Raw genomic sequence first — 13,542 nt, 5'->3', positions numbered from 1 at the left:
AAGTTTTGTGCCAATGTTGATTACCTATTCTTGATGATTATACCACAGGGTGAGGGGATATAAAGGAACTCTGCTACATAATTTGTGACTTTTAAGTCTAAAGTAAGTTGAAAATTAAAAGTTTACAATAAAAGGAAATAATTGAGCAGAGTAACAGAAGTTGTCTTACAGCCTCAGGATTACACCTTTTTCTCCCATACTTTATACTTTTCAGTAAGTATGCATTACTCTTGATAATCACAAGAACACAAGGTTGGCTGGAGTAAGTGGACTGATAACAAAGGATGTCGATTTGGGGCCAATGGTGTTTTTCTGGAAAAGAGCAGGCTGACCCCAAAACAAGGCTGAAAAGACCAGCAAGTCTTTGATTAACAGCTAATACCTACCAGAGAATATTGGTACCTTAGACCCCAGAACCCTGGTGATCCAGGAACATACATCTTAATGTCACTATTCATGGTCTTCCTCGATGGGGAAGTAAAAGAAGTATGTCTGCAATGCAGAAAACATGGGTTCAGTCCCTGTGTTGGGAAGATCCCTTGGAGAAGGAAATGGCAACCCACTCCAGTATTCTTGCCTGAAAAATCCCATGGGCAGAGGAGCCTGGGGGGCTACAGTCCACGGGGTCACGAAGTTGGACACGACTGAGCACACACACACATTACTCACACAGCTCCCCTGGCAGGAGCCCCCGGCTCACTGCCACCTCCAGGAAGCCTTCCCAGACCACTCCTGCCCCCGTCACCTCACCTTCCACTGGCCTCTTTCAGTGTCTCTTGGCTGTTCCACTCAATGGAGCTTAAAGAATGCCACAAATAGCATGTGAAGCTTCCAACAAGTACTCAGCTCATCTCAACACATATTTTACAAGCCTCCTTGGAACAGAAACAGTGTTTTGCCTGTCTTCACAGAGTGGGCACTCTCTTAGCTGAGCTCTGCTGGCTGGGCCCATCCCTGCAGCAAAGAGGCCCTCTCTGTTGTCACTGTCCAGGATTCATTTACTGAGAGTCTGCTGTGCCTCTCTTCAGACTTCTTTATGCCAGTTCTGTTTGGTTTTAAACAGTAACTGAAATTAAAATGCAGAGAGGAAAACTTTTGATTTCTACAAAAATGAAACTAAGTGCTCTAGAATGGCAATTCCCAACATTGTGGTCTTAGATGACACCTGGATACACTGAGACTGTGTGAGGAGGCTGGAGAGGTAAAAACTAGTTTTATTAGAAAATTAAGATGTTAAAAGCTTTTTCACTCTCATTTTTCAGAGGCTATGTGAAGTATGATGAATGTGTGCCTGTGTAGTTTTCTGAAATTTCCGAGGTAGAAGTTTAGGGTATAAATAGGTGTCTTTTCAGAGATTAACTCAGTTTGTTCTCAAGACTTCCACTGAGTATTTGCCAGCAAAATTATGCTATACCTCCTATAATCTGTTATATCTAATAAATCATTATTTTGAAGTCCTGAAGATGTGCAAAAATGTAAAAATAATGCCACTTTTCTGACTTTTTGGAAGTTATTTTCCATAAAAATATGCATTTTATGTTACCATGTAATTACCTTATTTCTATTAATTTAAATGAATAAGCAACTTTTTATATTTGCTTTAATTTTTAACATGGTAAATAACAGGTTTAGCCAATAAGTGGAAGACTAAATTAAGGAATCCTAGGATCAAAAAGTTTGAGAACTGCTCATCTTGACAAATGCGTTACAAATGGGGGGGGGGGCGGAAATTAAATTCAGTTCAGTTCAGTTCAGTCGCTTAGTCGTGTCCGACTCTTTGTGACCCCATGGACTGCAGCACATCAGGCCTCCCTGTCCATCACCAACTCCCAGAGTTTACTCAAACTCACGTCCATTGAGTCGGTGATGCCATCCAACCAGGTCGTCCTCTGTAAATTAGGTGTGTGCATTCAAAAAGTAGGATTCTGCACATGGACTAATTTGCAAATGTCTCAAATTCTTGCTCTATAGTTATTTTTTAAAGGAGACGAATTAACAGATCTATATATCCTGTCACCCAGCAATCTCACTTCAGAGAACTTCTGTAGTATGCACGTAGGAAATGCCATTGTAAAGTTAACCCCTGTGGCCCTGCACATACTGACAAAATACTGGAAACAACCCAAACTGGGGGAGAGAGGGAAGCAACATGCACTGGTTTAAAACTACTTCGCTTCCCTCTTCTGAAATAATATGCAGCCATAGTAAAAGTGCTTCCTGGGTTGATAGGGCAAGATCCAGAATAGTTGCTAGGTGAAAAAAAGCAAAGTGCTAAACAATGCCTAAAATGCTAACTTAGAGCATTTCTAAAAATGGGATGGGGTAGGCAGAGGTGAGACTTTTTACTGTACTGGGTGGGAGTTTGTGGGGGTGCAGTTAATGTATGTGTAGTTGCTTTTTAAACTTTTTTTATCCTTCTAATCTTTGAACTATGGACTATGTAGTGTAGAAAAAATTTTTTTCCTGTTAAAATTTTTTCTTCCGTTTTATTGAGACATAATTCACATATGGTAAAAAAAAAAAAAAAAAAATTGTAATATAAGAAACCAGAAATCACAGGTCATACATGCAGATGTGATTTTTATATACAATTTGCAAGTGTAATTAGCAGACCTAGACCCAAAGACAAAGCCTCAGCCCTAAATCAAAGTTTTGGCAAATAGAAATATATATGCACACAGAGGTTGTGGAGAGGGGGAACTGGATCAAGGGAGTCAAAAGGTAGAAACTTCCAGTTTTAAGATAAATAAGTACTAGGGAAGTAATGTGTAACATGCTAAATATAATTAACATTGCTATAGGTCATATATGGGGGTTCCCTGGTAGCTCAGCAGTAAAGAATCCGCTTGCAATGCAGGAGATGTAGGTTCCATCCCTGGGTTGGGAAGATCCCCTGGAGAAGGAAATGGCAACCCACTCCTGTATTCTTGCCTGGGAAATCCCAAGGACAGAGGAGCGTAGTGGGCTACAGTTCATGGGGTCACAAAGGTTGGACTCAACTGAGCAACTAAACCACCACTAAACTTTCATATGTGAAAGTTGTGAAGAAAGTTAAATCCTAAGACTTCTTATCACAAGGAAAAAGAAAAAAATTTTTTTTCTATTTCTTTAATCTTTTATCTCTGGGATGATATATGTTCATTAAATTTATTGTGGTACTCATTTCATAACTGTATATAAATCAAATCATTATGCTGTACACCTTACACAATGTTGTCGGTTATATCTCAGTAATGGGAAGAAAAAAACGCATGCACATGCTTTTAAGAAAAAATGAACTGTTAAAACATCCCCAACTTTTAGCTGACATTTTAATTACTAACACTGCTAAGAGGCTCTAGGGACCCAATGGTAATAAATTCAGGACAGTCACATTCTCATTCCACCAAAGCCCAGAACTATCCCAGGCCTGAGGTTGGAGAAAGGTTAGGAGGCCTGATAATGCAGTCAGATTGGAGGTAGGTAAGTTGGTTTCCCATGGACGGACATGCCCACAGTTCTGTCCAGGCTGATTCTGTGGCCACCTTCCCTCCCCGTGGGATGGTCCACAGGGGTCTCTGCCTTTTCTTACCCAGGGCCCAATGAGGAGTCCCCTCTGGGAGCCTCCATGGCCACAGTAAGTGTGAAGAGAGCTGGGCCTCGGAGACCTTGTGGTGAGGCTGTCCTGCTTGCCCCGGACAGCGCATGAGGCCCCTGGCTGGTGCAGACTCTGGACTCCTTATCTGTCAGGCAGTCAGCCAGCCCGCCAGCCCGAGTTCAGAGAAGTTCCACTGTAGACATCCAGAGAGTCCAGGCTAGGGCCCTAGCAGCATGACCCTTCCTCACTCACTCCCCATCTTCCTGTGTTGCCGAGTCTGGAAGAAGGAGAAGGGAGAAAAGTCCTCCAGAATAAATTTCTATCCACACAAGCCGAGAACTCCCGTTCCCCAAATAAGCACAGGGACAACAGGCTCCTTTTTCTTCATGTTTTCAAGGAAATGTCTGAGATTTCCAGCAGTTTTATCATCACACTTACGAATAAAAGTTGCACCTCTTTTTCTGGCAGGCTACAGTCCACGGGGTCACAAAGAGTCGGATGCAACTTAGCGACTGAGAACGCACGCACGCTGGCCCTATCGAGCCTCTTGGCCAGCAGCAAGTAATGTGACTTGGAAACACCAGTTAACCTCCCTAGATCCAGTTTCTTTAGCTGTAAAACAAAGGGCCTAGAACTCGAAGATTTCCAAAGTCCCTCCAGTTCAATATTCTATCACCATCGGCGATTCTGCAAAAACGCCTAAGCGTTATTTTCTTCAGGCATCAAGCGCGAAAAGGCTGGATTATTTCGGAGGTCCCGATTTCCAGAAATATACAGCTATTCACGGCACTAATTCTTAGATCTCAACATCCGGTAAATAGTGGACCCAGATTGAGGGCTCCTCCTGGAACTGAGGTGTAAACAGGTAAGGAAAACAGGAACTAGGTGGAACAGTTCTAAAACAATCCAGTCCAATGACCGATCTAGCGCGTGCGCATGCGCACACGCGCGCGCATGCGTGCAGATACACACACGTCGCTAGTCCTTTCCGCCTACTATCGGTCCAGAAAAGCAGTGCTTCCATTACCTGGAAGAATCAGCATAGCTTGCAAAACTAAAGGTGGGGAAAAAAAGGTTCTATGGAAGTGTGAATATGACAATGCCTGGCACGCCCCAGAAAAGGCGCCTACCCAGAAAGGCACGGAGGCTGCCTCCGCCTTCCCGAGATGAATCAACCTGAAGCCAGGACTCACACTATTCCTACAACCCAAGCCACCTATCAGCTCCTGGGACCCCTAAACCATCCACTTCACCCTAGAGAAGGTGACAATGTTGATTCAGATGAGTTAACAAACCTCTGCTACACTCCAGGCACAATCACGACATGCTGCACAGCGGTGAGGACCGGTCTGCAGAAGAAATGTCCCCTGCTGGAGAGTGATGGGGCAGGATTTGAACAGATTTATGTGGCTCAGAGGGCTCCCCAGGTGGCTCAGTGGTAAAGAGCCCGCCTGCCAATGCAGGTGAAGCAAGAGACCTGGGTCTGCTTTCTGGATCGGGAAGATCCTCTGGAGGAGGAAATGGCAACTCACTTCAATATTCTTGACTGAAAAATCCCATAGACAGAGGAGCCTCCTGGGCTATAGTCCATGGGATCACAAAGAGTCAGACACAACTAAGCAAGCACACACGCATGTGGCTCAAAAGCCGAGAATTCTTCTGCCACCTTGTACCATCTCTAGTAGAGTGCTATCTTCTCTGAACTTGACCAAACACAACAATGACCTCTATTATGTTGCTACCTTATTCTTCATGTAAGGACGGATATTCTTTCTCCCTCCAAGTGGAGCCAGGAGCCAGATCCCATACCCTCTTTGTACTCTCCAGTGGCCAAGTGCAGAGCCAAGCACAGAGCAGGAACCGCATATTTACAAACTGAAGGGATGAAATCCTGAGAGTCACGGGGCTCTGGTACCTCAAGGCAGTGTTCTTGCCTAAATGACAGGGCCAGTCATTCTGTCTGGTGCTCTCTAGTCATACCTGCAAACCAGGAAGTGTACCGCTACATAGTGCCTATCATAGTTTATGAAAAACTCACCTCTGAGCATCCAACAGGAGATGGACTGTGTAGTTTTTAAAATTTCACCTACTAAAGTTATGATTCTCGACATTCTTTCTCTTACTTCATCAAGTTTCTCTCTGTTTTTATGGCTCTTGTTTTAAGGGTTAAGGATTCATTGTACATGCTGTGGATAAGAGACCACAGATCTAATCTGCCCTTAGCACTGACTCCTTTCACAAGACATGGGGCAAGTTAGGAGCAGAGGTGGGAGAGAGGCCAGGTAGCTAGGCCAGTACTCACCAGGTTACCACCGCTTTGCAAGTGGGAGACCTAAGCAGCCTGGGGGTCCTAGGAAAGAATGACTCCAGACAAATCCCAGCCCAGGCAGGCTCCAGGAGGAGGGGTCAGGTCAAAGCTGCTCCTACCCCCACCCTATCTTAGGTTCCCAGGAGAGAAGTCAGCCCCTCACCAAATCATGCTCACATGCTCAGGATACCCAGATCCTAGCCGACTCTAAATCCTCCAAACGGAAGCCACAACCCAGAGCAGAGGAAAATGTGACTCAACTGGACCTCCGGATCACAGGGTATGACTGCTTAGATGGTATTCTGTCCCATTGCTCTAACCCACCAAGAGAGGGCAGCCTGCGCCAGACCACCTAACCCGGTCGGTAGGAACCAAAAATAGCTAAAAAGCCATGCCCACAGGATGAGCCAGGTCAGTTAGTCCCTCCTTTGCCATTCTTCAGCTCCTGCTCGGGGCCAATTGGAAGGCACCGGGCTTTTGTCTTCAGCTACAAGGTGGTCTGGCCAGGTGAAGTGGGGGACTCAGCTCCTGGAAAGCCAAGGCCAGATACTACTGTCCCATCAGAGCCATCCTGAGAGCTGCCCACCAGATTTGCCAGTCCACTCTCTGCTTTTCTCCGTGCTCGAGTCCATGGGCTCCAGGACACCTCTCTCAGCCTTTTAGTGCGGCTACCGACATCCTCTCTGGCGCCCAGATCCCGCGCTCTCCAGTCCAAGGGGCCGTAGCTGTACCTTCCCCTCCCTCGCCACTGAGGAACCCTCGTCGTGGCACCGCGGCCAAGTGGCCAGGTGTCGCCTCCATGCAGCGTCCGGGCCCGCGTGTGGGTCTGCCCGAGCGACTTCCGAAACCGCGGCTGAGCTCCGGGTCCTCGGAGCAGCCGTGCCCCCGCCCCCACTCGGTGACCCCGAGCCCCGGAGGCGCACTGCTCCTCCGCGCGATGCCCCATCCCCGGGGCACAGAGCTGCCCCTCCCGCATGTCCTTACCCCCTCACCTGAAGCTGGGCCGACGCCACCTGGCCCCGCGCACCCTCACAAGCCAGGTCCCCCGGGCGACCCGCAGCAGCAGTGGTAGCGGCAGCGCAGCTAGGTCGGCGTGCCCGCGCAGGCAGCCCGCGCGCCCTCAGCCCCCTGCCGGCGTCCTTCCTCGGCGTGGCGCGCATGCCCCGCTATATACCCTGCGCGTCACGGCCGGGCCCGCCCCCGCCCTCGCCCCGCCCCACCCCACTGGCCCCAGGGCTTGCCACGTGGGCTCCGGCCGGTGGTAGGGCGACTTGTGAGTGCTCCCTGCCAGCCACCCGCTAGACCCGACCGGAGCTTGGCTTGCCCAGGCTTGCCAGGCAAGCCAGCGTCTTTCCGCGCCTTGGGGCCTGAGCTCGAGCCCCTAGCTCGCCGAGATCCTAGCTCACTTCCTAGCTCTATCGGCTTCTAACCCTGCTGCAAATTCCATTCATCTTTCACTGAGGTTTCCTCAGGAAAGCGCCCATCAAGACCTTTCCCTCCTTCTGTGGGAAGCTCTCATAACCTGGTCTCCATCCTCTCGGAGTAACACTGCCACCCACCTAATGTGTGTGTGTGTGTGTGTGTGTGTGTACCTTAACACATCTGATTAATATAAAAAGCTGCTTTTTCCTCCCCAACTCGATTCTGAAATACTCTTGGGGGTGGGGGGAACGCATCCATTGGTAATAATGTTTCTTCTGCATTTTGCCACCAGACAAAAGAACAAGAAATTCCTGTTCAGGTTCCAAATACGCCGTATCATACTCACTTTTCCAATAAGATGTCGCACCACTCTACCAAACTGATCAGACTAAGAAACCATATTGCTAAACGGAGGCTGGGAGGAATGTTAATTTTTGTGTGAGGAGTGTCCTAGGACTCTTTTCTGATGTGAAGCAGTTCTATTGAGATGGATATCTAGGCTCGGAAATGCAAATTTCTTGAAAAAATAAGCCACCCATTAAACTCCCATTGTTCTAGTCTGCTGGACGTCATGATTATTTCCTCCGCAGCTAGGCCGGCTGCCACCTGTGTCTAGGGGACCCAACGGAAAGGCCTTCCAAGCAGAGCTGCAGCCTGTCAGTACCCAAGGCCCTGTGCCAGCTCAGTGACTTGCTCAGCAGACGCCAAGCGTCTCTGAATTTGCACAGAGAAGGGGAACCGCATCCCACCCTGCAAGTCCTGGGGAGAGGAAGGCCCAGGACAGCAATGCTTGTGATGAAAGGAAAAGGAGACAACCCCTGCAGCAGACAGCAGGAAGAATCTGGGCCTCAGTGGCAGCCTGTTCCTCCTTTAGAGGAGGGTAGAGAGGGAAAAAAAGAGAAAGCACTGAACCAAAGCCAGAGCAGGCCAGAATGTTTATGCCACTTGAAGAGACAAGCTGGGCTGTGGGGTTTTTCTGAAATTTAATTATCCTTACCCTGCAATTATAGTGCTCTAGTGGAGTTAAGGGGTGGGGTGAGACTCCTCTCATTTCCCAAGAGATTGCAAAGTAATGGTATCCCTGCAGAATCTCCTTCAGAGCCCCTTCATCTCTGTAATAATCCTTTATGTTTGTCTTCCCTGGTTAAACTCAAGTATTTTTCAGACATGATGTCATCCATTTGGGACTCTCAACCCGATCTCCAGTGGGTTGTCAGAAATGGCCCAGTCTCTACCACGCCTTCCTTTTCTTGAAGTTCTGAAAGAGGAATGTGAAACTCACCCAGTGATTAAGTAAAACAAGCATGCTTCTAACACACGGAGCTCTGAACAGTTTGAAGCCCATAAATACATATTACAGAGAGGTGTTATAGTGTTCCTAAAATTGAAGTCTCAAAGCAATCCCCATGGCTCTTCCAGGCAATGTGTCAATAGTACAGGCTGGGGGGAAAGGTACCTGTCACAGAGACTGGAGGGGAGGGAGGACACTGACACCCTACCACAGGGCCTATCACAGCATTCTCACTTGTTTGCAACCAGCAAGGAGCAGAGCTGCCAAAGTCCACCAGAGCTGATAAGCTATCAGTAATCCATTAGGGAGTTCAATTAATTATTAACACAGCTAAAAATCAAAAGGTCTTAGCTCTACATATCCACCCACCTACAAAATTCTTTAGGTATATTCAAAGTCCTGCCTTCCTCACTCAGTCTGTCCTGCCTAGTGCCAGATGGGGAGCCTCAATTCTCCCTTTCTTCCAAATATGCTCCTTTTTCCACTCATTCCCCCATTTCCACTTGTTAAAATTCTAATTCTTCAAAGCCACCACTTCCATTCAGAAAGCTTGATTCTCCTGAAGCCTATTTGATCTACCCTTTCAAAAAAAATTTACTGTAACCCACTGTAAAAAAATATTTTGCACTGCATCTTCATTACAAGTAACATAGCAAACAAAAAATCTTAAAAAATCACCTTAGCATATGCAATGTACTGATATTTCAATTTTTTAAAAAGTGGTTAACAAACCCAGTAAATGGATTTCATTGGACTGTAATTCACAGAATTAAAACATTTTATATGGTTTATGGTACTTGCTCCTTGGAAGGAAAGCTATGACCAAACTAGACAGCATATTAAAAAGCAGAGATATTTCTTTACCAACAAAGGTCCATCTAGTCAAAGCTATGGTCTTTCCAGTAGTCATGTATGAATGTGAGAGTTGGACCATAAAGAAAGCTGAGTGCCGAAGAATTGATGCTTTTGAACTGTGGTGTTGGAGAAATCTCTTGAGAATCCCTTGGACTGCAAGGAGATCCAACCAGTCCATCCTAAAAGAAATCAACCCTGAATATTCACTGAAGGCCAGATGCTGAAGCTGAAGCTCCAGTACTCTGGCCACCTTATGTGAAGAGCTGACTCATTGGAAAAGACCCTGATGCTGGGAAAGATAGAAGGCAGGAGAAGTGGAGGACAGAGGATGAGATGGTTGGATGGCCTCACAGACTTGATGGACATGAGTTTGAGCAAACTCCAGGAGTTGGTGATGAACAGGGAAGTCTGGTGTGCTGCAGTCCATGGGGTCAAGAGTCAGACATGACTGAGCAACTGAACTAACTAATGATACTTGCTTTTCCTCTTAAAAAGTATTTCATTTCCATCTCTAACCTCTATATTGGGCCTTAATCTGTCTTGATTACCAAAGATTTCTGTATATACCTGCATCCTGTAACATCTTGCACAAAACAGATGCTCACTAAATATTAGCTGGATGAATGGCCAGCTCACTAAAAGTTTGACATTGGGCAATATTTAAGGAACTAGCATACAAATCTGACATTAGCAAGACTGCTATTTCCCTTTTGACAAGGTATCACAGCTGCTTGTCTTTTCAAAGGATATGCAGGCAGATTTCTCAAAGCTGAAGTGAGTAGGGAAAGAAGTGGCCTTGGGAAAGAAGCCAGGGAAACAGGAGCCTGGCCCAGGGAATATACAAAGTGAGACTGGGCACTCAGAAAACCAAAGCTGGTTCTGTGGTATATTGACAAGGTAGACAATGTGATCAGCAGGGTAGGGCAAAGATCCCCTTTCCAACCCCCAACTATCAGGCCAGCTCTAGAGAGACCGAAGAGAAAAGCCAATGGCCAGGTTTCTAAGGGGAAAAAAACATGTCTTAACAAATTCAAGAGGATCAGAAGGAATGTGCAAGTTCTAGTTTACCCAAAATCATACCAGAGGACTAGCACCCTACATTCCTGTCAGCCAAAAGAAAACATCCTTAGAAGGCTTATCAGTCATTTCCGTTACCATTCGATGGTTTCAGCAGACAGACAACTGGGGAAAAATGACACTTGGTTCAGGAGCAAGTTACCTATAGGAATTTATCCTTTTCATCTAAGATAGCTAATTTGCTGGCATTTAATTATTTGAGGGACTGAACTGGGTATTCCTTTACAATCCTTTTTATTTCTGTAAGGTCAGTGGTCCTCTTTTTCATTCTTGATTTTAGTAATTTGAGTCTTTTTTTTGACAATCTAGCTAAAGATTTGCTAATTCTGTTAATCTTTCTGAAGAATCAACTTTTGGTTTTATTGATTTTCTACATTGCTTTTCTTGGAAGGAAAGCTATGACCAATTTAGATGGCATATTAAAAAGCAGAGACATTACTTTGCCAACAAAGGTCCATCTAGTCAAGGCTATGGTTTTTCCAGTAGTTATGTATGGATGCGAGAGTTGGACCATAAAGAAAGCTGAGTGCTGAAGAATTGATGTTTTTGAACTGTGGTGTTGGAGAAGACTCTTGAGAGTCCCCTGGACTGCAAGGAGGTCCAACCAGTCCATCCTAAAGGAGATCAGTCCTGAATATTCTTTGGAAGTATGGATGTTGAAGCTGAAACTCCAATACTTTGGGCACCTGATGCGAAGAGCTGACTCATTTGCAAAGCCTCTGATGCTGGGAAAGATTGAAGGTGGGAGAAGGGGACGCCAGAGGATGAGATGGTTGGGTGGCATCACCGACTTGATGGGCAGGATTCTAAGTACACTCCGGGAGTCGGCGATTGGCAGGGAGGCCTGGCGCACTGCGGTCCATGGGTCGCAGAGCCGGACACACGGAACGACTGCACTGACTGAGCTGCATTTCCATCCTCCGTCTCATCCACTTCTCTGGCCCTTGTTGTTGCTGTTGTTCCGTCGCTCAGGCGTGCCTGACCCTTTGTGACCCCACAGACTGCAGCACGCCAGACCTTCCCTGTCCTTCACCATCTCCCGGAATTTGCTCAAACTCACGTCCATTGACTTGGTGATGCCACCCAACCATCTCGTCCTCTGTCCTCCCCGTCTCTTGCCGCCTTCTATCTTTCCCAGCATCAGGGTCTTTTACAATGAGTTCTCTCTTCCTATCAGGTGGCCAAAGTATGGAGCTTCAGTTTCAGCATCAGTCCTTCCAATGAATATTCAGGGTTGATTTCCTTTAGGATTGACTGGTTTGATCTCCTTGCAATCCAAGGGGCTCTCTAGAGTCTTTTCCAACACCACAGTTCAAACAGAATCTATTCTTTGGCACTCAGCCTTCTTTTTGGTCCAATTCTCACATCCATACATGATTACTAGGTACTGAGCCTTATTAGAAAATGTTAGTTTGGTCCTTACCTTTGAATGAATGTTCTAGCTGGGAACAGAGTTCCAAGTTGACACTGAATTTTAATATTATTATTCCTTTTGTCTTAAGTATCTGTTGTGGTTGATAATAAGTCTGCTGCCAATCTAACTTTCTTTATATGCAATCTCTCCAGTTGTTTTTAAGATTCTGTCTTTGGTGTTCTGTAGTTTCACTACAGCACATCTAGGAATGGCTGTGCTTTTCTTTATTCTCAATTAATTTTTTCTGGTGGAGGATTCATATTTGTCTCTAATGCTGGAAAATCCTGTATCTACCATATTGTGTGACTTATTCTATTTTAACCTGCAGCAACTCCTATTTTACCTTCTCATTCTCTCCTGTACCTTCTCTTCCATTTGTTGTTTAGTTGCTAAGTCATGTTGGACTCTTTGTGACCCCATGGAACCTGCAACACACCAAGATTCCCGGTCCTTCACTATCTTCTGCAGTTTGCTGAAATTCATATTCACTGAGTCAGTGATGCCACCCAATAATCTCATCCTCTGCCGCCCTCTTCTTCTTTTGCCTTTAATCCTTCCCAGCGTCAGGGTCTTTTCCAATGAGCCAGCTGTTCTCATCAGGTGGCCAAAGGACTGGAGTGTTAGCTTCAGCATCAGTCCTTCCAATGCAATCCAGGCGACTGACCATTTCTTTCTGCAGGGCTACAGGCTCTCAAGAGTCTAGGCTAATCTTCATGATAATTTGTCAGCATGTGGTCCTTCCACATGCTAATAATACGAATTCAGGCTGCACATACCTGTCTGTGGTCCAGGCTTGGGGATTGCTCATCAATGTCTTTGCCCTTAGTTTCTTCCTACTGCCCTTGGATGGTCAGCATAGACTTTCTACTCCCCTTGCAGGCTCCAGCTGTCTTCATCCAGAAGAATTCATTCCAGCAATCCTGTGCCTCATAGGGTCTAAGGTTGCATCTTCTATCCTTATGTGAAATGAAAAACCTCAGCGCTCCCATCCCTGCATTCTGTCCATAACCCTAGGAGCTATGTTGACATCAACTATAACCACAAAGGTCCGGATAGCCAAAGCTGTGGTTTTTCCAACAGTCAGGTACAGATGTAAGAGTAGGACCATAAAGAAGGCTAAGCACCAAAGAATTGATGCTTTTGAACTGTGGTGCTAGAGAAGACTCTTGAGGGTCCCTTGGACATCAAGGAGATCAAACCAGTCAATCCTAAAGGAAATCAACCCTTAATATTCATTGGAAAGACTGATGCTGAAGCTTCAAAACTTTGGTCACCTGACACAAAGAGCTGACTCATTAGAAAAGACACTGATGCTGGGAAAGATTGAGGACAGGAGGAGAAGGGCATGACACAGAATGAAATGGCTGGCATCATCGACTCAGTGGACATGAGTCTGAGCAAATTCCAGGAGACAGTGAAGGACGGGGAAGTTTGGTGTGCTCTTCATGTGGTTGAAGACAGTCAGAAACGACTTAGCAACTGAACAACAACATAACCACTCTGGCTTCCCTTTCTTTCTTCTGCCTCAATTATTTTCCTTCCTTCCTCCTTCCCCCATCGTCATCTCTTCCCTTGTTCCATTTCCCCCAAATCCAGAT

At 46.0% G+C, this 13,542-nt stretch overlaps 1 protein-coding gene across 3 annotated transcripts in view; it reads right to left on the bottom strand.

Moving 5' to 3' along the window:
• SLC39A14 (solute carrier family 39 member 14) overlaps positions 1-7,043 on the bottom strand; it is a 49,123-nt gene extending 42,080 nt beyond the window's left edge. The window contains exons 1-2 of one of the 3 annotated variants that reach the window (XM_043453149.1): positions 6,878-7,043; positions 3,572-3,854 (exon numbers count right to left, since the gene is read on the bottom strand). In XM_043453149.1, coding sequence (XP_043309084.1) covers positions 3,572-3,686 — 115 coding nt within the window. In that variant the 5' untranslated portion in view covers positions 3,687-3,854; positions 6,878-7,043. The remainder of the gene's footprint in view (positions 1-3,571; positions 3,855-6,877) is intronic. The other 2 variants (XM_043453148.1, XM_043453150.1) reach the window with 2 other exon arrangements.
• Positions 7,044-13,542: the final 6,499 nt, after the last annotated feature.

This window comes from Cervus canadensis, chromosome 30, assembly GCF_019320065.1.
Source record: "Cervus canadensis isolate Bull #8, Minnesota chromosome 30, ASM1932006v1, whole genome shotgun sequence".
NCBI lineage: Eukaryota > Metazoa > Chordata > Mammalia > Artiodactyla > Cervidae > Cervus > Cervus canadensis.
This window is presented reverse-complemented; position numbering and strand designations above follow the sequence as displayed.